The 24,225-nt window shown below is 41.6% G+C and overlaps 1 protein-coding gene across 1 annotated transcript in view; it reads right to left on the bottom strand.

The window, feature by feature from the left end:
- The window catches only part of HSD17B12 (hydroxysteroid 17-beta dehydrogenase 12), a 177,440-nt gene continuing 153,215 nt past the window's right edge, over positions 1-24,225 (bottom strand). Inside the window, 4 exon segments of the mRNA NM_001101307.1 lie at positions 1-1,965; positions 2,228-2,377; positions 16,092-16,157; positions 17,774-17,855. Coding sequence (NP_001094777.1) covers positions 1,861-1,965; positions 2,228-2,377; positions 16,092-16,157; positions 17,774-17,855 — 403 coding nt within the window. The 3' untranslated portion in view covers positions 1-1,860.

Here is a 24,225-nt window from a genome sequence, read left to right as displayed (position 1 = left end):
AAAGATTTAACTTTTTATTTTGAAATAACTTGAGATTTACAGAAAATTTGCAAAATAGCACAAAGAATTTCCATTTGCCTTTTGCTTAGATTCTCTAAATGTTAACATACTAATGCATTTGCTTTATCATTTTCTGTATACATATTTTTTCTGAATCTTTTTCGATTAAGTTGCATATATAATGTCCCATTATCCATAGATGCTCTAGTGTGTATTTTCTAAAAAGCAAGAACTTTTTCTTAAGTAACCATAGTACAATGATCAAACTCAGGAAATTAACATTGATATAATGCTATTATCTAATCTTCAGACTACTCAAATCTCACAAATTGTCTCAAAATTATCCTTTGTAGAAGAAAAAAAAATTTTTTTTCAACCAGAATCCAACCCAAGATCATGTCTTTTGCATGTTTCTTTTGTCTTCTTTAATCTGAAAGTTTTGACAAGTATAAGGTGGCAAAGTATAAGAAAGGCAAAGTGTTTTTTGTAAAGCTAAATTTATTCAATTTAAATGACTATTTTTTATTCTGAGATTATGCTCTTCCTATTTTAAGGGTACTAAAGTTTCTTTACTTCTATATGATGATGCCAGTGGCAGATGGTGATTTGGGTTTTTCTGGGTTTTTTTTTCTTTCCAATGTCCTTGGCTGGCAAGTTTAAAAGCTAGAAACACTTTTAAATATGCCAATTAAAATGGCTGTTTGTTTTGTTTTGTTTTGCAAATTTCCTGGTGCTTAAAACTCAGAATCTGGGAACCACAGCCTAGGTAAAGATCCGCCTTCTTGCATATTCCACAACACTGAATTAATTTCTTAGCAAGTTCTCCAAACAAGTTAGGTATGTAACAGGATAAAAGTCTTAATATATATTAAACCAGTGCAAAAATGGCCTTAATTTCAAGCACCAAAGAAATACATTTTCAATCAACATCACAGTTATATCATCTTTCATTACAACTAATTGTATCAGTACCTATAGGGTAGCTATTTAAAAGTGTAATACCACTTCCCTAATATCATCACTGCCCTAGGAGTGGCCTGGTGTCATTCACGTGAGCGGTATTGGTGCGGTGCAGAAACAAAGATCCTGGGGTCCAAGAAGGCCACCTTCCTGGGTCAGGGTTTTAGCAGCACTGGAAGGCCTGCCCATTGGTGTACATTTTGACCTGTTTACCTTTAGAAATCATACCACAGAGCACTCAGTGTTTACATACATTTAAACTGAGAAGACGTCTGTATTAGAGGAAAGCATATTTTAGTGGGCATCATGTGTCAAAAATAACTCCATTATTTTTACGTCATTAGCTACCCTTGTGAAAGGAAAGTTCTACATAAATGTACAAATATACTTTTAGAAAACCTTACAGTGTGCTCTGCAGATTGCATGTGTCTTCCCATATCAATGAATCCCCACTCCCTTAAAAAGTTAAAAGCAAAACCAAAAAAAAAAGTAGCTGGGCATTTAAAAAAAGTACATTTCAGTGCAAATACAAGAATCATCATCACCTGGCATTTTCGACCAGATGAAACTGTTTAGCCTTATGTCTGACTCTTATCGTTCACTGATTTGCTATAATCATGTTCCTTCTATTAATAGTAAGCAGTTCTTGCTAATGTTAGTTCTATATCCATTTGATATGAGCATTTATGTTAAACTTCAAAATAACTCCCGGTGGCATCCAGAACATACGTCAGGAACTTCTGAAAGCAACCTCTGTTTTCCTCCTAATTATGACAACATTTAGCTTTATCAGTAACTGTGAATAAGCATGACAACTGAAGATTTGGAACTGGTGGGTGCCTTGCAGCAGACACGCTTAGGCTGGCGCATCTGCCGAGTTACTTGAAGGTGTTACCATGCTCAGTTCTTCTTCATTTTTTTAAAATAGCGAGCCCGGAAGGATTTGTTCACATTCATGACTATTTTAAAATACAACCAGGAAGGCAGGAGTGAGGTTACTGAGGCCTAGGGAAAGAAACGAAGAGATATGCAATTAAGGCCTGCAATCTGAATTCATTCGACATATAGGATCTTATGTCTTACTATATTACTATTTTATTTATAGATAGATTTAAGAGTTCTTGGATGTACAGTGGAGAACATGGAGGCCTTGCTAGTAAGTCTAAACAATGTATATATGCTAATGTATCACATACTAATTTTGTGACTCGAAGGGAAAGAAAACCCCAAACCAAAGTACTAATTCGGGACTTAAAAATCGACATACCATAAGATAATGGATGAAGTATCCACTGGTCCGGGATTGCACGCCAATGGTTTTAATGGCACACTTCACAAAATTCTCCGAAGAGGGCTTATCCAAAGTTGGCTTTCTGATTTTAGCCAGTTTGGTTGCAACAAAGAAGGGCAGGACACTCTAGAAAGGCAATATACCCCACAAAAAACATGCCATTGGTTAGCAAGGCCATAAACTCAGAATTCACTGTGATGCTTGATTGCTCTTAACAGCAGAAACATTCTGAAAAAGTATAACGTTTGTATCTTTAGAGAGAGACAGAAGAAAAAAAGAAGCAGCTATCTAAAGCTACCTTGATAGAAGAAATGACTGCATAAAACAAGTTTAAAAAACAAAACAAAACAAAATCTATCACTTCCCTGGTGGCACAGTGGATAAGGATCCACCTGCCAATGCAGCGGACACAGAAAGCTACAGAGCAACGAAGCCCGTGAACCATAACTACTGAGTCTGCACGGTAGAGCCTGGGAGCTGCAACTACCAGCCCACACGCTGTGACCGCTGAAGTCCAAGCGCCTAGAGCCTGTGCTCCACGAGAGGAGCCACAGCAGTGAGAAGCCTGGATGCTGCAATGAAGAGGAGCCCCTGCTCACCGCAAGTAGAGAAAGCCCGAGCATGGCAATGAAGACCTAGCACAAATAAGTAAATAAAACAAATATCAAAAAACCCAAAAAGCCTTCCCTAAAAAAAAGAAAAATTTCTTCATTGCCGTGCGCATCCACATCCACGGGGTCACAAAGAGGCGGATGCGACCGAGCAACTGAACTGAACTGACCGATCAATACAACAGAGTTCGAGACTAGAGAAAGTTAAAAAATAAGCAGAAACACACTTTTTTGGGTCTTTAAAAAGAATCACTATACAAATCTAGAGCAGAGATTTGGAATAGGATGCTTTCTACTCTGATTAAACAGCATGGTTACAGAACCACCACACAGGAGGTTTTTGACATTTTATGCCCCTATAGAGATAATATTAACTTTCTCCCTACTTTAAGCTTGTTCTATCAGCTTTGGCCCATCTAAAATAAAAAGACATTTCACACTCTCAGCTTTGGGCTACCCACTTTTCTCCCCTAGTTTCTTACCATTCTGCTTCTGAGTTTTATGAACTTTGCTGTTGATGAGCTAGGACCACCATCTTTTGTGTTTTTCCTTTTTGCTTTGTTGTGGGGGAGACAGGATAACATTATGGAAACAGCTCGGGCAACTAATAGACACTTGACAGCACTAGTGTGGGATGACAAACCTGGACGTTACCTTTCAGGAGAATTAATTTTTTATTATTATTCATTATTTAGGGGAATTCATTCTTTCTGATGCTTGCTATATTTTAGATATGCTTCAACACAGAACGCAAGGAAACCCTACTACAATGACTCTTGAGTCATGACACAAGAGGTCCCTTCTATACTTTGAAATTACTTGGGCATGCTTGTATACCAAGGAGTGAATGTACTCTCTTTATCTGAAATGTGTGAAAGGAAAGGGTATAAATTGCAATGAAACTTCTATTAAGGAAGGGGATCTATTTCAGCACATGGTGGTCAAAATCAAAAATGTCATTACTAAAGGCAGAAACAAAACTGAAATGTGCTCCAGTCTCTAGATCTTCTTCCTGCTAAGAGCGGGGAGTTCCCATATCTGTCTTTTGTTATTTTTTTGTCACTCCCAAGTATGAGTCACCCTCCTTAACAGGTGACCCGAAACTGCAACCCACCTAACAGAACCAGGAAGCCAAGGGCCTAACCACTGTCCCTCTCCAGCTTTTTCTTACTCCCTGCCATCACAAACCTGACACTGAGCAAACTAACTTCCCAAAGTGCTTCAGTACCTGGGCCAACTCTGACCAGGTGACTTTTTGGTGTTTGACAGTTTGTTTACTGGAATTCGGTTTCCTTGGTGGCTCAGATGGTAAAGAATCCGCTTGCAGTGCAGGAGGCCTAGGTTTGATCCCTGGATCGGGAAGACCCCCTGGAGAAGGGAATGGCTACCCACTGCAGTATTCTTGCCTGGAGAATTCCATGGACAGAGGAGCCTGGTGGACCATAGTCCATGGGGTCACAAAGAGTCGGACACAACTGAGTGATTAACACACACACTTACTGAAATTATTACTCTACACTTATTCTTCACTTAAAAAGCATTTTTTGGGGGTCAAATAGATCCTTATTTTTAACACCATGTTGCTAGGAGGATCCAGTATATGACAGTACAAACCAAAGAGAGATCTCAGGCTAACACACCGTATGAAATGCAGAGCTCAGGAGGCTCTGACAATGGGTAGGGAAAGAAAGCTTGTTCATCAAGCTGAGTAGCAAACAGCAGCGAGAATGTATGCATGTACTCTGACTCAGTAGTGAAGAACCTCAAGCAAATGCCGTCACACCTCTGTGCCTTGGGTTTCTTGGTTACAAAAAAGGAAAGATTAAAAAACAAAAACAAAAAACCTTTCTCATATACTGATCACAAACCTATCAAGAGTGAAGTTTCGAGCCTCTCAGTATAAAGGTGGTCTACTAATGATACGTTCCAATTACATTATCCTATTCTAATCCTCCCGGCCTCCCTCCTCTTGGGGCAGCATAAATAAGACTGTTCTGATCTTAAATTAAGTCGCACTGCCTGGGTGAACCACTTGATGGTGCCAAATGTTAACTCATCGTCCAGTTACAGCTCCAGCTTGTCTGGAGGAGGTCCTGGCTCTGGAGGTGGGGACAAGAGACACACATTCTACTCTGGGAAGGGTATTTATTTCTACAAAGGTTTAAAATGGAAGCAGTTCACATGGCCTAGCAGAGGATGGAAAGGATTCGGAGATGGGAGTTTGTCAGGTAAACGAATAAGTGAAGAACATTTTGGGTAATGGAAACAGCAGGAGCAAAGAAAAGGAGACACAGGGAGCAGGACGTTCTCAGGGACCTGCAACAATTCACTACGGTCCACACAGGGAAGGCACGAAGTGGTGGCAGGAGGAAGGCTAAAGAGTACAGCAAACGAAGTCCAGTCACCGATGGTATGGATTTCCAGAGCGGAAGTTCTGTGATGGCACGGTCTTATTCACCATTATACGCTTAGCCACCGCCAGTGCCGCACATGTGCTGAGAGTGCCAAGAATATCTACTGAATGAATCAGCAGCAGAGCTCTCGGGACAGCCCTGAATATACTACTGGGGTCCCTTTCTACTGCTGCAGTCCAGAAAATTAATGACACCAGAAAGCTGACAACATGATATGAGATTTTAAACCACAACTTTAGATATTCTGACACTTAAGATTATCTATCTATCTAAACAAAAGCAAACGTATAGCTTTTGCTATAGCTCACCTAGAGTTTCTAAAGCAGTATTTCAAATCACATAACAGTTTCCCTCGTGGCTCAGATGGTAAAGAATCTGCCTGCAATGCGGGAGACCTGGGTTTGATCCCTGGGTTGGGAAGATCCCCTGGAGGAGATCATGGGAGTCCACTCCAGTATTCTTGCCTGGGGAATTCCATGGACAGAGGAGCCTGGCGGGCTATAGTCTATGGGGTCGCAAGGAATCGGACACAACAGAGTGACTAAGCATAGGACAGTATAAGGAAATACCTAAAGGAAGTCAACCCTGAATATTCACTGGAAGGACTGATGCTGAAGCTGAAGCTCCAATACTTTGGCCACCTGATGAGAAAAGCTGACTCACTGGAAAAAAACCCTGATGCTGGGAAAGATTGAAGATAGGAGGAGAAGGGGACGACAGAGGATGAGCTGGATGGATGGCATCACTGGCTCAATGGGCATGAGTTTGAGTAAACTCCAGGAGATAGTGAAGGATGAAGGACAGGGAAGCCTGGCGTGCTGCAGTCCACAGGGTCGCAAAGAGTTGGACATGACTTAGTGACTGAACAACAACAAGGAAATATCTGATAGGTCAAAATGTCATCTAAACAGTTAAACTAAAACCCGATAAATGATCATCAATCCACCTTTCCTGTCTTTCCTGTCTATGCAAGGAAACATTATAGTGAACAGGTCAAGAAGATACCCATACTTTCATAGGAAGTATTTTGGGCAGAACACAACAAATTTTAAAAGTTGCTTAAGCTCAACAATTTGCTGTGATAAATACAGTCAGCCTGGAAACAGCTTGACCCTTGACAGCTATAGATGCAGGCACATGCCCTGGTCTTTAAACCAAAAATCATTAACTAGGCCATAAAGCAAAACTGTTGATGTTTTATCCTTGCATCAGCCTATTAAAAAAAAAAAATCCCTGGAGATAAATTTGATATCCTTTTTCTCACCCACTGAGTAGCCTGCTGAGGTATCCGGTCTTTAGGGAACACTTTAGGGGGCCCTCGATTCAGAACTGGAAGTTTAAATACAACTTAATGTCATAGAATAGGAGAAAGATGGATGACCAGCTCTGCACGGCAAGTGTTCAAGAATCAAACACCAAACCTTCTAACTTCACAAGGTAGTGATCTTTCATGTCGTCATCTATGTCCCGAACATGCCTTCTCAAATTTAAAGATGACTATAAAAACCCCCAACTATGCTTTGGGAAACAAGGATCCAGAGAACACCAGGCTCCCGTCTGTTTGTACAATATGGAATTCTCAATATGGGGTCTGATCTGTCTTTTACGAGCATTACGTTTACCAGGGAAGTCGGCACACATTCTCAAGGCAGAGGCTGCAGCTCCTAGGAGGCGTTTCAGGGAATCTCTTCCCTTAAGTCTGTGTACTCATCCTCCATCGCAGGTCTTATATCCTCCAGAAAATCTGAATGATCACATACCTAGATCCTAGTTTTGGAAAGGAAAGTGAAGTCGCTCGGTCGTGTCTGACTCTGCAATTCCATGGACTGCAGCCTGCCAGGCTCCTCTGTCCATGGGATTCTCCAGGCAAGTATACTGGAGTGGGTTGCAATTTCCTTCTCCAGGGGATCTTCCTGACCGAGGGATCGAACCCAGGTCTCCCGCATTGCAGGCAGACTCTTTGCTGTCTGAGATTGGGCTATTTCACTTGCAGACCATGAGATAAGCATTTTCACCAAAGGGCCCTTAATTATCTCATTGGCAGAAACAAATCCTTGGACTTTCTAGAAAATGTTAGGAAAAAGGAATCATTCTGATGGTGCAGAGATCCCTGATTCCACGCCAATGAGCAAAGGCCCCACAGTAGCATTAGCTACAAAGGACCTAAGCACAAAAGAAAGGAGTTGAAGTGTTGTGCTCTGCACAAAGATGATCCTTGATCAACACTGGCTGGCTGATAATCTTACAAATGACCTACTTCCATATATGTGGAATTTGTACATTAAAATGCAGAGAACCAAAGGACAAACAGTGTAATCTCACCCAAAAAAAGCATGTATTCAACAACAAGCGCTTCCTAAGCACCTACTAGAACACTGATTTAGGCCCTCAGAATTCAGTTATGAACAAAGACAGAATCCCTGACCTTACTGAGCTTACATCTTAGTTGGGGGAAGGCCTGGTGCGTAGAATCTACAAACAGACGGTAAAAGAATGTCTAAGACTGGCAGGTGAGGATAAAAAAGGAAGAAGGGAAATAAACCTGAGTGAAGGATGGAGGTGATGGGGGCTGTTACTGCAGGTGATCAAGAAGGGCCCTCTGTGATATGGTAACATATATGTGATCATATCATATATAAACAAAGATTACAATGAAGGGAGAGAGCGAGCCAAAAGGATACCTGGATAAAGAGCCCTAGACTGGAAGAACAGCAAGTGCAAAGGTCCTGAGTGTGCTTGGAGCGTCTGAGGAACTGCAAGGAGGTTCTACAGAAATAGCAGGGGTCGGGGCAAGCTAATGTGAAATGCTTGCAATCAGAACAAGGTAGGTCATAAGAACTCATGATTTTACTCTGAAAGAGATGAAAAACCACAGGACAGTTTTGAGCAGAGGAGTACAACGACCTGGATTATGCTTTGAACAGATCACTCTGCAGGAGTGGACTGTGGGGCTGGCAGGGGAGGGAGTGGGGAGGCCACACAGGAAGAGACTGCAAAAGGCCCAGCCAAGAGGTCATGGCGGCTCCGGCTAGCAGCAGGGGTGGGTCATGAGAAGTGGTCAGGTAGTGGACGTGTTTACAGGATCAACTCAAGTCAGGAGGATTTCCTGATGGATGGAATTTCGGGTGTAAAAGAGAGAATAAGCTAGATACAAGGGGCAGAACATCAGCTCTGAAATCAATAGACCTGGATTCAAATTCCACTTGATCACTTACTAGTCGTGAGATTTTGAGCAAAATATTGAGCTTTTTTTTTGAGGTTTCTTTCTTGGGGTATACAGCATCTTCCTTATTGCATTATTACAAGGATTAAATAAAACATTGTCAGTTAGAAAGTGTGGGACTTGAACTCTCGTATGTATTAGCAATTATTTTCCAAGTTTTCTAATATTTATATTTTTCATAATGGATTTAGAAAGAAAAACTTAGCTAACATTTAATATCCTGTAAGAGGTATAAGAACACCATTTGCTATAGAAAAATGACTCTGATAACCACCTGGATATCTGAGTCCTTTATGGATACAGATTTAATGTGTTTAAAGAAGGGCTTCCCTGGTGACTCAGGCGGTAAAGACTCTGTCTACAATGTGGGAGACCTGGGTTCAATTCCTGGGTCAGGAAGATCCCCTGGAGAAGGGAATGGCATCCCACTCCAGTATTCTTGCCTGGAGAATTCCATGGACAGAGGAACCTGGCAGGCTACAGTTCATGGTGTCGCAAAGAGTTGGACACAACTGAGCGACTAACACTATCACTAAAGGACACTTTGGGTTTTTAGTTCTTGTGGTGCAACGTTACTAAAAAAGCCAAGGAAAAACAGCCATGATCACTGACAAAAATAAGGATTCACCTAGTTGGAAGGGGTCTGGGTCCAAAGATCCCAACGGGACTAATTTTATTATTCTTAAAGATATTTCTCAAAGTTGGTACAGTTGACCAGATATACCTATCTCCTGTGAGAATCTTTCTGCTGCTTCATTGTTCTCTGTATTTAGACTCCATTTGCACTAAAGACATACACCATTGCCTTCTTTTATTGTCATTGGCAATTAACAAGAAGAATGTATGAGGACTTACATTTTCATTCCCAACACCTATTTCTCCACGTTGAGCTTTCTAGCTCGTTGAAGCCTCATAGATCTGTCTGATTATGCTAAGCAATAAAATGCGTTAACAAAATATACACAAAGAATATCTTCTTTCATTAACAAAATAAACTGGAACCTTGTTTGCTCCCTCACTTCAATTTGTCTGACTTGTTTTCTAAATTTATTCTAAAAACTATGTTTTTTAAAGAATCAGCAAAACTGCCAACTCTCATCACCGAGGAGAAACAAAGAACTGGAAGGCAGGATTCTAAGAGAATGGAGCCCTGAGATTTTCTCCATTATTATAAGTTCACATTTAAATGGAGCATTCTTTTGTAATTTCGTGCTAAGTGCGACAAGCCCCCCCTTCGTTTTTAGGCCAGACCGGCTGAAACCTACACCTACCTTCTTCAGGTCTGGATGGTCTCCACCTGCATCCTCACCTTTCCTCTGGTAAAGAGTCAGGTAAACTAAACCTGGGCTTCCCTGGTGGCTCAGACGGTAAAGAATCCGCCTGCAGTGAGGGAGACCCTGGTTCAATCCTTGGGTCGGGAAGATTCCCCTGGAGAAGGGAATGGCAACCCACTCCAGTATTCTTGGCTGGGAAATCCCATGGACAGAGGAAACTATAGGATTGCAAAGAGTCAGACGTGACTGAGCAACTGACTTTCCCTTTCAAACTAAACCTAATGGGTGGCTTCAGTTAGCAAATGATCCCCGTGTTGAGAACATTTCCAGAGACCTGGCTTTCCAGCTCCAAGCAAGAAGACTACGGTGCAGGATAACACCCCAGGGAGAAGCACGGGGGCCTGGCAGAAAGAGCACAGACCTAGACGTTACTCAAACCCATGCGACCAATCCGGAGGGGGAAATTCCTAAATTCCCTATACCTCCCCCATGCCCCCAACACAGCATCCTCCTTTAGAGTCTTCATAGAATGGACAACTATGTGAAACCATCTCATTCATGTGTGTGTTTGCTTGCTTATTGTCTGTCTCCTTCCCACTAAATATAAACTCTGCCACAGCAGGGACTCCATCTGTCTTTTTGCCACGGCAGCCCCACCTCCCCAGCAGTTCCCTCTCAGTATTTTGTGAGTAATATTATGAGAAAGAGTTCCCTGATGGCCTAATGGTTAGGATTTGGGGCTTTCACTGCCATGGCCCGGGTTCAGTTTCTGGTCGGGGAATTCAGATCCCATAAGCCACGCAGCTCAGCCAAGATGAGAGATACTATGAGATCAAAAATTAGAACGCAGGTGGTAGGTTAGATAAGAATACTACATCAATGTTAACGGTAAAGTTGGTAACTGTATTGTGATTAGTTATTAAGGGTATCCTTATTCTTTGAAAATACATTGAAGGATCTGGAGGTAAAGAAACATGATACACGCAGCTCACCTCTCAATGATAAAACAAATGGAACAAAATATTAACCACAAGTGAATCTGCATAAAGAATACTGGGGTGTTCTTTGTACTATTCTTACAAGCTTTCTACAGATTTGAAATTACTTCCAAGGTGAGAAACACACACACAAGAAAGCCTGTGAAAGTTTTACAGAATAAGTGTTCAAGAAGTACAGTTTAAGGATGTCATCTTAGTTTCAGCTCTTTCTTACTTGCTTGGCGTTAAGAGATGGAGCCTGGTACTGGGGCCCACCAACTGGCCAGTTAGATCACTTATGACTTTGTCCTCTGAAAAAGTTAAGTATAATTTTGACTGGGATTTAGTTATAGGGTAATAATGAGAACAGATCGTTCTTACTGACAGAGCAACTTTCAATGAGATTTACAAGAATGTATTTCTTAGCCTCTATTCTAACGTCAACAGAGTCAAAATGCACCTCTAAGATGTTTCTTACCACATGTTGTTGCTATTGTTTGTGTTTCCAGGAAATGCTTTGCCAAATCTATTGGCAAATCTGAATTCATGAAGGAAATGTTAAACGCTCTTACAAAATTATAGGAAAGAAGTTGAAGGAAAGATGAGGAGAGCAAAGCAAAGGAAAAAAAATATAACAAAGGAATGAATAGAAAACAATTCAGAATCTGAAAAACATTCTCTCTCCCTCTCTCCAAAGAGCAATCTGTCATATTTCCACGTGGACACAGACCTAGAAAGCGAACTTGTCTTCTAAAGATTAGAAGAAATGGAAATGTGACATCATAGCATTAGCCTGGAAACCCTCTAGATAGAGAATTTGAAAATTCAAGACCAGAGGCCTATGTGAGCAACAGAAGAAGCTCAAAAGGCCTTAAAAACAGAGGACCGTGTATCACCACACATAGCCATGCACAGCCAGGGTCCTGCATGAGGCCAGCAGAAGGCAGCTCTCTGGTGTGCACCACACTACAGGTGCCATAACAGAGACAGACAGGATAAAAAGCCCCAGTACACTGGATACAGTGTATCCAAGAAAACACTGATTGGGAGGGGATAGGGGGAGTTTGGGGCCAGAGAGTATCAGACACAGATATGTAATAAGAAATGAGAGAGGGGCTTCCCTGGTGGCTCAGGGGTAAAGACTCCACCTGCCAATGCAGGAGACACAGGTTCCACCCGCGGACCGGGAAGGTCCTGCATGCCGCCGAGCAACTAAGCCCATGCACCGCAACGATACAGCCTGTGCTCCAGCGCCCAGGAGCTGCACCAACTGAGCCCATGGGCTGCAATTACTGGAGTGCGAATGCTCTAGAGCCCATGTTCCGCAGCGAGAGAGCAGCCCCTGCTCACCACAGCGAGAGAGAAGCCCGCACATCAGCAGAGACCCAGGACAGCCAAATAAATCCATTTTTCAAAAAAGAAAGAAAGAAGACAGCAAAAGGTTTCCCAGGTGAAGTGAGGCCGAAGCCCTGAAAGATGGGCAGGGAGAAGGTGTGAAGAGGAGACTGGCAGAGGAGTGGGGGTGAGGGCGTGCCGGCAGCGGAGGAGCCAGTCAAGGGCACCGCTGAGCGCACAGCACATGACAGACGTGACAGGGTCCGCTCTGGCTGGAATTCAGGGTGGGATGATGGAGCGGTCAGAGGCGATGGCCTCATGGGGTCTGAATCCAACCCTGAACTTGATGGGCAGCCACCAGAGGACTCTGAAGGAAGGCTACACATCCCGGTTGTTTTGAATCAGATCACCCAGGAAACGGGACGTGGGAAGGAGTGGAAGGGCAACCAGCTGATGAATACTCCTCACCTGAAAGACTGCCCAGACCACACACCACCAGAGAAAAACCAATACTCTGTAACGGAGCTGCATTTAGACCGGATTTTTTTTTCTTATCCCTTCGGTCAGAGTTAACATGAGAGTCTCTTCTACTTCAGCATTCTGATGTGTTCATGCAGAAATGACTACTTTTCCTCACAAACATTGCGGTTTTTGGTTTTTCACCAAGTTCACCCTAAGTCTAAACTTTGAGTGAATTCTCATGAAGGAACACAGGGATCAATGAAATCACATCATTGATAATTCATCTTTAGGAAAAAGAAACGTGTATCAAAGTAAAATATTTCCGAAACAAATGCTAATGTGTTTCTATAGTAGCTGCTGGTCACAACAGATCAACAGGCAGTGAATATGCAGAAAAGATCTTTGAGGGAAATCAGACCTGGAAATAAGAGAAGAAACAGCCTTGTCTGTTGACGGAATTTTGGAAATTGCTCGTCTGCGCTGACAAGGCCTAAGACTGCCTTTTGTCACTGAAACACTTGGCAGCTTCTGGTCACACTGCCTCCAGGTCACTCACCAATGGACCTTTAAGATTCCTACTGCGTCTCCATAGTGTTTAAAAATTATTAGTTAATAGCTTGAATATAATTGATTCATCAGAATGAGAAGATGGCATGACACAGTGTGGCACGTGAGGCCTGACCTCCCCGAGTGTTTTACTGATCTCCTGTTACCAAAATACAACACATTCTGTGTAGCAGGTTCAGACTATTAGCATTAAAATAACTGGTGTCAAGAGACGGGGAAGTGGGGAGCATATAGTAGCGCCATATAAAATTCAGGAATCTTAAAAACCCTGACCTCCCAGGGTACCCTGTACTCATGGGGAGCTGCAGACTGGAATAACACCAAAGAACTATATATGGAAGGATCCCTTCAAAGGATCCCTCGAGGGAGACATTTAGAGAAACAGGCTCTAAACTGACCCTGGAAGATGAGGAAATATTTACCCTAAAGATATCCGGGAGGAAATGGAACTAAGCAGTCCAGCACCTTCTGCCTGACCAGATGGATCCAAAGAACCTTCCTGCAAAGCAGGAGACATAGGAGACGTGGGTTCAATCCCTGGGTGAGGAAGACCCCCTGGAGGAGGTCATGGCAGCACACTCTAGGACTCCTGCCTGGAGAAGTCCATGGACAGAGGAGCCAGGCAGGCTCCAGTCCGTAGGGTCACAAAGAGTCGGACACGAATGAGTGACTAACACTGAGATCATTAGGAGATGCTGTGAAACACACAGAGACATGAAGTGCCTAGCACAGTGCCTGAAAAGTATTCCCTCTAACATTAGCTATTTGTATTGTGATTGATCATCTGGGGCTTCAGGGTACAAAAAGGAAAATACTAGGCTCACAGAATGGAAAGCCATAATGAAGACTGGGTGTGTGAGGAGGTGGGCGCAGGCCGTGGGCAGGAGCAGGAATGAGATAAGGATTGCAATCTCCCAAGACATTGATAAAAATGTGGCTAACCACGGAAATACTGTGAGCCTTCATTTCTTTGTGTTGAGTGATAACTGATTTGAGACTGATACCCATAAAAGCCCCTTCACTGGATTCGTTTTGTATTTTCACAGCATTGTATCTGTTAGCTACATAATAAAATCAAAGGTCTCTCTAAAAATTAAGTCAAAATAGATCAAAGGCCTAAATATTAGAGCTAAAACTGTAAAACTCTTAGAGGAAAACATAAAGGGGAAAATCAACTATACTTCAATAAAATTTTTTTTAAAAAACCCAGCCGAAAAGCCTCATTGATTTGGCAATGGTTTCTTGGCTAGGACACCAAGAGCACAGGTAACAGGAATGAAAAATAAGTTGGACTGCATCAAACTTTAACACTTTTGAGCATCAAAGGAGACTACCCATAGAGTGAACAGGTAACCCACAGACTGGGAGAAAATGTTTGTAAACCATATATCTAATAAAGGGTTAATGTCCAGAATATATCTAGAAATCCTACAATTCAAAAATAAAAAAGCAAACAACCTAATGAAATAATGGGTGGAGAACTTGGATACTTCTCCAAAGAAGATAGACAAATGGCCAGTACACACTTGAAAAGATGCTCAACATCATTAATCCTTAAGGAAATGCAAATCAAAATCAAAACCACAATGTGATACCACTCCATACACATAAGCATCAGCTCAGATCAGTTGCTCAGTCTTGTCTGAATCTGTGACCCCATGGACTATAGCCTGCCAGGCTCCTCTGTCCATGGAATTCTCCAGGCAATAGTACTGGAGTGAGTTGCCATTTCCTCCACCAGAGGATCTTCTGGACCCAGGGATCGAACCCATGTCTCTTGCGTCTCCTGCATTGGCAGGCAGATTCCTTACCACGGTGCCATCTGGGAAGCACTCATAAGAATGGCTATTATTAAAAACAAACAAAAAGAAAATACCAAATATTGGTGAGGATGTGGAGAAATTGGAACCCTTATACATTGCTGGTAGGAATATAAAATAGGGCAGCTATTATACTGTGGAAAACAGGAAGGTGATTCTTCCAAAAAAGAATTATCATATGATCCAGCAATTGCATCTGTGTACATATCCAAAAGAACTGAAAGCAGGGTCTCAAAGAGATGGGTGTAAACCCACGTTCAAAGCAGCATTATTCACAGCAGCCAAGAGGTGGAAGCACCCCAATGTCCATCAACAGATGAATGGATAAACACACGTGACATATAGCAGTAACAGAATTACATTAAGCCTTAAAAAGGAAATTCTGACACATGCTATAACATGGATGAACCCTGAAGACATGTTAAGTGAAATAAGCCAGTCACAAAAAGACAAATACTGTAGGATTCCACTCCTATCAAGTGCCTGGTGTAGTCAAATTCAGAGACAAGGAGAATGGTGGTTGTCAGAGGCTGGGGGAGGGTAAATGGAAAGTGACTGTTTAAAGGATACAAAGCTTCAGTTTTGGACAACTGCAAAAAATCCTGGAGATGGAAGGTAGTGATGGTTGTAGACAATGTCAATGTACTTCAAGACACTGAACTGAAAACTTAAAAGCTACAGAAATGGTGTTTTTGGTGTATATTTTACCACAATTTTAAAAAAGTAAAAAAATCACTACCATACCTATATCAACCTGGTAAATGCAGTCATCCTCACTTTAGTAAAAAGTTAGCTTTATTCAGCACTTTCCTCTCCTATCATTAATAAACAGTGGCACTCCTTGCATACTTGGCAGCTAAGAGATACTGATGGTCTAATTCTTTCAAAATAAAATCATAAGCACTTACAATTACTATGCACCAACTGTTTATGCTGCATAGTTCTACTTTAGGGTTCATTGATTTAAAATTCTAGACAATAACTGTTTTAAATCTAGACTTAAGGGCATAAAGGAAAAGAAACCATTTCTTTAATGGTGTGCTAACGTCACATTCACTTACCTAGGAATGTGATTTTCTTTCGTTGCCAAGACAGCAACAGTTGCTGTGGAAACCACACAAAAACAGGGATACTTAACTGAAACGAACTCTACTCACCTGCACAAAGATGCCCTTGCTCTTATATTCCTCATGGAGGCATTGAGAGAAGAAATCTACAAAAGCCTGGGAGGGGGTGGGAGTAAGAACACACACATTACATCAATCGGCCTGATCTGTAGCCATGGAAACAAAAATAATCAACTAACCATTTAACACTATAATTTCTAATCATTCTTTTCACTTCAAATGAAGAGACCTTTAAAAAAAAAAAAACCCTCAAAACCTCACGTTTTCTTTATTTGCCACTTAATTAAGTATTCTTTCACCAAATATAATATCTAATTCTGATTGAACTGGAAAAGGCTCTTCTTATCTTTTCTGTTTTCAGAAAATTACTTTCCAAGAAAAAAAACCTCTTATTATATAACAAAGGATACGTTCCTCTTCCCCACCTGCCATTCGAACAGAAACACAGGATGAATTCTGTTCAAGTCTGTTCTATGGGGATTTTGTTGTCAGTAAAGAGAAGAAAAGAGCAAGCATTCTCTTTGTCCTTTGGGATGGCAAGATCCAAGAAGTGCAGAGATGAATGTGACAGCCCATCTTCTTCCAACAGAACAACTCTAAATCTATTTGTAAAATATACCATTTTTTCAAATGTGGACTCAATCTCAGGCTTGAAATGTATCAATGATGACTCTACTAGAGTCCCTGTTAATAATATTAATAGTCTTGTGCCTGTGGAGCAGAACAGGCAAGAAGAAGTTTACCAATCACTTCAAGAAACATGGTGTTCATTTTAAACATGCCTACTGTGTGTTTCAGAGATATAGAAAGCAGGTAGATTCCAGGGTGGGGGGTGGGGCCAAACTTTTTCAAAATACATTACTTTTCAGTTTTTCCAGGGGCTGAAAGGCAAGGGAAAAGAGGGCAGGTATTTTGCTCTTTTTTACCCCCTGCACAATGCAAGTTCTTACTGTGCATTTTATTTTGCTCATTTTCCCCTAAAAGCAGCGTCTCAGTGGTCACCTTTACTTCAGAGATGTATCCTATGCTTCAACAATGTATTTGAGAATCATGCTATTGACCTGCAGGCAGTATAAAATGCATTCTAAATCACTACTGTCCTGGTAGCAGTGTGAAGAGGTGAATGGTGGTGTGGTATAGAATTATGGAATCTTACAGAGAGCTCTGGAAATTCTTATCTCACTTCAGAAGTGGCAGTAAATATCTCTGAATTTTGAATAATGTTGCCAAACATTCACAGTTTCGCGTCTATGTTGTGTCTGCTATGCTTACCTATGTGCTGACTAGCTGCAATCCTGCTATTCAGTTCTGCGGACTTGGCACTCAAGCTGTATGCTGAGTCATTCATGAACCAAATCCCCAGTCTTAGACTCACTAACACCATATTCTGATCAGCTGAGCTAACTGGCTCAGACCAGCTCTCTATTGGAAAGTACAAATACCAATTTTAAAACCAGTGAACTGTGAGGGAAAAAAAAAATATCATCTGCGGATCTGAGATCTTGGCGCTTCAGTTCGGCTGTAAAGTTGATACCAATCCGTCTATCTCCAGCTCCAGCTCTTCCGAAACTAGGCTTGGCTATTTTCCTTTTCTTCTCAGTCCATTTGAAAATGGCTAAAGAGAGAACTTCAAGAAAGTCCATCTCTTATTTTTCAAACTGAAAACTATTCTTTATTCTTCTTCTGACACCATTTACTAAAAAATTGTTCACCTTGGTTGCAGAGTAGATGGTCAACAGCGGGACTGGGTACCTGCCAGTGGCAGAGGAGATGTTCAGAATTACGCCTTTAGATCTAAAAAAAGAAGATGCAAGTGAACAGAGTGAAATCAAATATACAATTGTAAGTTACAGATTGAGATATATAAAACTATTTGAAATAGAATAACCTGGCTGTTTTTCTAACCCACCTCTCTCCTTGCCTTTCATCAGCAAGTGCTATGCTTGGTCAGCAAAGAGGCATAACTCAATCAACTAAAAACAGCTCTTCTTTGCAATTAGCTCACTTCTCAGTCTTAGTAATCTGGAGCATGACCGGATTAGATCTTCGGTCTTCTCGAGTTGATTTCTATCCTCTGAGGTCTTCTCTGGCCATAGCACCAAGAATTATCACCCTTAAAAACACCCTCATACTCCTGGTATGCTTTAATTTGGCACCTTATCACATACTATCATGCTGCAGCACTTAATCACTCTATGATTATCAACATTTGTATCCCTCATAAAACCCATCAGCTTCTGGACATCAGAGCTCTTAACTTATGCTTTTCCTCAAAATACTCTGCCTGTGGTGAGCATGTAACAGGTACTTACATGAATGAATGGCTATGCCCCGCCTTCTTATCTTCCCCAGGTGGTAGGCATTCAGGTGCTAAATGAAGAGCTGACTCTAAAGTCATGCTACTCCATAGTTCACCAAATCATATTCTTTTGCCAAAAGGCAAAGCTCAATTACTACTGTAACTTTTAGAAACTAGTGAGATTTCAGAGTCAGAAAGTTACCAGGAACGACTCATTCCACAAATAAGTAAAAATTAGTTTGAGAAAAGCAATGCTGCAAATACACATGTTGTTAGCAGTTGTATATGGCTTGAGTAAAGTGTGAAATTAGGGTTTTAGGAATTTTAGACGGAATTAACAACCAACTTTTGGTCCTCAAATCCATTCTCCCCGGGGAATTGGTCCCCTTATTCAGCTACGTCAACCTGACCCTGCCTGTCCCCTGCCCTCTAGACCAGGTTCCTGTCCTTCATCTTTCATGCTCAGTCGCTCAGCTGTGTCCAACTCTGTGTGACCCCACAGACTGCAATCCGCCAGGCTCCTCTGTCCATGGGATTCTCCAGGCAAGAACACTGGAGTGGGTTGCCATTTCCTTCACAGGGAATCTTCCCTACCCAGGGATCAAACCCGGGTCTCTTGCATATCTTGAGTTGGCAGATGGATTCTTTACCACTACCTGGGAAGCCTTTCTTTCAACTTGAAAGTGAAAGTTGCTCAGTCGTGTCCAACTCTTTGTGACCCCATGGACTATACCATCCATGGAATTCTCCAGGCCGGAATACTGGAGTGGGTAGCCTTTCCCTTTTCCAGGGGATCTCCCCAGCCCAGGGATCGAACCCAGGTCTCCCTCATTGCGGGTGGATTCTTTACCAGCTGAGCCACAAGGGAAGCTCCAGAATACTGGAGTGGGTAGCCTATCCCTTCTCCAGGGGATCTTCCCTACCCAGGAATAGAACCGGGGTCTCCTGCATCGCAGAAGGATTCTTTACCAACTGAGCTATCAGGGAGGCTTGCTGCTGCTGCTAAGTCACTTCAGTAGTGGCTGACTCTGTGCGACCCCATAGACGGCAGCCCACCAGGGTCCCCTGTCCCTGGGATTCTCCAGGCAAGAACACTGGAGTGGGTTGCCATTTCCTCCTCCAATGCATGAAAGTGAAAAGTAAAAGTGAAGTCGCTCAGTCGTGTCTGACTCTTCTCGACCCCATGGACTGCAGCCTACCAGGCTCCTCCGTCCATGGGATTTTCCAGGCAAGAGTACTGGAGTGGGGTGCCACTGCCTTCTCCAATCAGGGAGGCTTACTTTCTCATTATTCTTGGCCTGAAATTTACTTCCCAAGGCCTTTTTTTTTTTTTCGTATTTTTTAAAAGGACTATATAGGCCCTTCTTATGCAAAATAATAAAAGAAACAAGATCAAATGGCTTCTAAGTTATTTTAGACATAAATCTGAGAAGAAATAATCCCGAAAGGTCATTCAGTCCATCTGCCAGCCTCTAGGCAAGATGCCACTTCAACCATCAAATGGAAGTCTGGACCCTCCACTTAATGAGTCACTGAAAATGAGTTGTTTTTTTGCTTCTGTTTTTTTGAACTGAAGTCTTTATTAGTAATATACACTTTCCTAAGTGGTGACTCAATTAACAGGTTGGACATAGAAATCAAATCTCAAATTTTCTGAAGAAAGTTCGAAATATTTGGTCAACGTATTAATTATACCATTCTTGTAGTTTTTGCCTGTGTCTCTCACACAGACAGAAAAGGCTTTTCTTTTTAAATTTTAAGAGTAAGAATGTCTATCAGGACTTAGAACCCAATTATTCTAAGATAAAAACAGGTGAATTAGCAATTAGTTATCTAGTAATTTCATTTTATCTATATTTGTGAGAAATTCCTTTGATTTAAAGGGGTTAAAAACCACCTTTGTTACTGAGACTTTTAATACTGTATTAATTTATGATGTTTAAAATATCTTTATATTATATATTATAATATATAATATATATATATATTAGGGTGTTAAAAATATTCTGAAATTAGACTGTGGTGATGATACACTCTGTAAATATACTAGAAACCACCAGATTGTACACTTAAAATGAGTGGATTTTAGGACATGTGAAATATAGCTCAATAAATCTATATATAAAGAGAGTGAAATATATTTATAATTTATTGGAATGTGTTGCCTTTGAGTTAAAAGCAGATCCCAATCAAGTAGAAGCTATCTCCTGCAGTACAATCTGCTTTCTGAGAATAAGCCCGAATCTTTGCACCTCGTCCTGAGCCCCAAGCACCCATTCGAGTTTAGGTGGTGTTTATTTTAACATTTTCTCAAATAACCAGGAACTGCTATATCCTCACTCATCACAGCAAGTGAAGAAAACCCATTCTGAAGTGGTTGTAGAAGATGATGTTTTTCACTGTGGCTGGTCACTGCTGGTTCAATCAGTGGGACTCTGGGCTAGATAATACTCAATTTGGCTAAAAGGGCGGCATGTGCCCTCAAACAAAAATCTTACATTCTGTTTCTTTCCTTTCTCACAAGTGAAATACAATTTAAAGTCTTGCAAAAGTTAAAGTTTAAAAGTTATTAAAAACATTTTTGGGGAGTTGCCCGTGATCCAGTGGCTAAGACTCTGAGCTCCTAATGCAGGGAGCCTAGGGTTCAATTCCTGCCCAGGGAACCAGATCCCACATGCTGCCATGAAGACTGAAGATCCTGTGTGCTGCAACGAAGACCCAATGCAACCAAATAAATAAATATTAAAAAAAAAACAACCCATTTTTAAAAAGGAAATCTTGACCTCACCAAAATAGATTCCTAAAATGCCACTCACCAAAGCAATGATTTCAATACAGGAAAGTTCATTGCAAGATAATAAAAACCTTGTTTCTGCTTGCAAAATTAATACAGACCAATAGTCAAATATGGTCTGCCACAATTCTGCAAGCATGTGCTTTGAATTGTTTACTCCTTGAGGCAAGTGAGATTTTTGTTTCTCAAATATTCTACCTTAATTTAAAAATTTCCAGGAGGTAGAGTTAGTTTGACTTAAGTGAAAAGTCGGAATTGAAAGATACTTCATTCAAAACACAATATTTGCGCTCTAAAATGCATCAAAAAGTATAAAGAGAGAATGCACTAGACCTAAGTAAACATGAAGCGGAGAGCATGTATCACTGGACCAAAATGACGCGGAGAAGAAAACACCCTTTCCACAAAAGCGCTGCGCTGCAAAGCAGCACACGTCATTCGTTTGTCTTGCAAAAGCCCTCCCGCACACAGGTCTCTCTCTCTCTCCAAGGACGATCATATTCAACTTAGTTTTGTCTGGGTCACAAACAGCACCTTTGCAGAGTGGTCTTACTCTCTGTACTGTATACAGTATCTATTCTTTATGTAGAGATGGGGATGAACATTTGGGACCGAGAGACGAAAAGGACCAGCCTCTGAAATCAGCTACTCTGTCTAGTGCTAATCCCCCATCTAAGCAGAATTAGTGACGTCAAACTAGTTTCCATGGCACAGCCAGACTCAGGACAACTCTGTTATATCAAGCAGAAGAACAAAATGGGCTGAGCTTAATTGCACACAGAAACAAACATAAAACCAAACCCTGGCTAATCTCTCATTTTCTGGGGAATTGGGGAACAATTCTAAGATTGGAAGGTACATTAAGAATATTTGCTGAAGTTCCATAATGAAGACTCCCAATGCTCATATTTCTCAACGTTTCCAGTCTGTTATGACAAATATCCAAATAAACAAGTCCAGTAATATTTTCTGTGATACAACCTTCTTAATTCATCATGCTGCTTACTTGCTAACAGCCACATGATGGTGTCTCAGTGGCATGTTATTGAGGATCTGCTAGAATTAAAATACTGCAAAGACAAAGCAGAAACCACCACTGCTGATAAGGAAGCACTTTTTCATCTAAAAATATTCTCTTCAATAACTAGCCCTCCCACCAGCCAGACATTAAACACATATAACCCTATGAAATTCAGTTCCTTGCATTTATATTCTATCGTTATGCTTTCTAGAATTTCCTAAGTTCGGTGAAATTCCCAATTAGAAAACTCTCCTTAATGATCACTTGGATGAAAGAGTTACCAAGCCTCTTTTCTTCTACACATGCCCCACTATTCTATCAGATAGCTGTAGCATCCTTGTGCATAGCTCTTAAACAGTATTGTCATGGAGGAAGTGACAGGTCTCCCATGAAATAAGTCTCTGATTTCCACCTTCCTTAGGACTCTCATCATTGCTCCACGCTGCACGTGAGGAGGGAGGCTTAAATGTTGCTGTGAAGCACTGGAACACAGAGTTGGTCCTGTGGACAGCTTACAGGATACAGAGAGTGATGGCAGAAAAAGGAGGGTTGGGGAAAAAAGACTACATCCCAGTTCTTCATATTTTCACTTCTTATCAGGGAGCACTTAAGTCTGCTCTTGGAGGGTCATTACTTTTTTTTTTTTTTAAAGCTGAAACATAACACTGAATATTGGTACAGACAGTTCTCTAACAGGTTCTCAAAAAGACAGAGAAACATATCAAAACAGAGTTCCATGTCAGAAAAGAATCCTGGATCACGGGGGTCAGGTATATAATTAGAACCAGTGATCCAAATACATTATACAAATATTGCTTTGTTGAAGAAAGTTTGCAAACATTTCCCACATGAAAGAGAACTGCCTGCCCTAAAACACCATAACATGTCATAATTCCACCTTAAGTAATACAGTATGAAAGGGGCTATTTTTAGCTTTTCCATGGTTGTTATGGCAACCACCTCCTGGCTCCAGCTGTACACAATGTTTATAATTCCAGGGAAGTGGAAAGAGCAAGGTTCCTCCATAACATAATTTTGTAGTTTCTACTTCTATGGTAATAATAATACCTTAGTTTGATTATAGAGACTTGTTTAGTGATAGTCAGTTGGCCCTAGGCTATAGTTCTAGAGAGTGTGGGAAGCCACATACATCAGAAGCAGCATCAGTGAAAGGAAAAAAAAAAAACAAAACAAACCCACCACAACAAAGAACTCTGCTATTCCTCAATGGAGATATGAAACCTACAGCAACCAGCCATAGGAAATAGATCATTTGGGGATGGCTCACAGGGCAGGCTATGATCAAATCACTTATAATGTGTAAGTAAGAAGGCTTTGAGATGATCTGTGAACTTGGAGTCTTTCTTCCCTCTTGGGCACACAGATGACAACGCTTCTGGTCTCCCCTGCAGTTAGCTGTAGCCTGTGACTGAGTTCTAGACCATGGAACGAGCGCAGAAGACGGGGACACCACTTGCAGGCCTGACCCATGACACTCTCTGTAAAATCATCCTTCCTGTCTCTTCCCTTATTTGCTGGCTGGTGCAGATATTTCTGCAGAGAACTGCAAGGCCTATGGAAAGAGTACCATGCTGTGCTTAGTCGCTCAGTTGTGTCCAACTCTATGCGACTCCATGGACTGTAGCCCACCAGGCTCCTCTGTCCATGGGATTTTCTGGGCAAGAATACTGGAGTGGACTGCCATGCTCTCCTCCAGGGGATCTTCCCCACCTAGGGATCAAACCTTGGTCTTCCGCATTGCAGGCAGATTCTTTACCGTATGAGCCACCAGGGAAACCCAAGGGAAGAGTAGGCCCCCCTCAACTCCAGATGAAGGAGCTTGAGATCCCTGCATTGACTGTGTAGAGCAGAGTCCTGACCACTGATCCACACCAGGCTGTGATGTGAGGGGAGGATCAACCTTTAGAATTTTAAGTCATTGAGATTCTGGGGTGGTCTCTTACAGCAGTTAGCCTGCCTTGACTAATACAACAAGTAACTCCTTCAATTCAAACAGACAGACCTGTTCTTCTCCTATCCCAAAAGTACC

Source organism: Bos taurus, chromosome 15 (genome assembly GCF_002263795.3).
Source record: "Bos taurus isolate L1 Dominette 01449 registration number 42190680 breed Hereford chromosome 15, ARS-UCD2.0, whole genome shotgun sequence".
In the NCBI taxonomy this organism is placed as follows: Eukaryota; Metazoa; Chordata; class Mammalia; order Artiodactyla; family Bovidae; genus Bos; species Bos taurus.
This window is presented reverse-complemented; position numbering and strand designations above follow the sequence as displayed.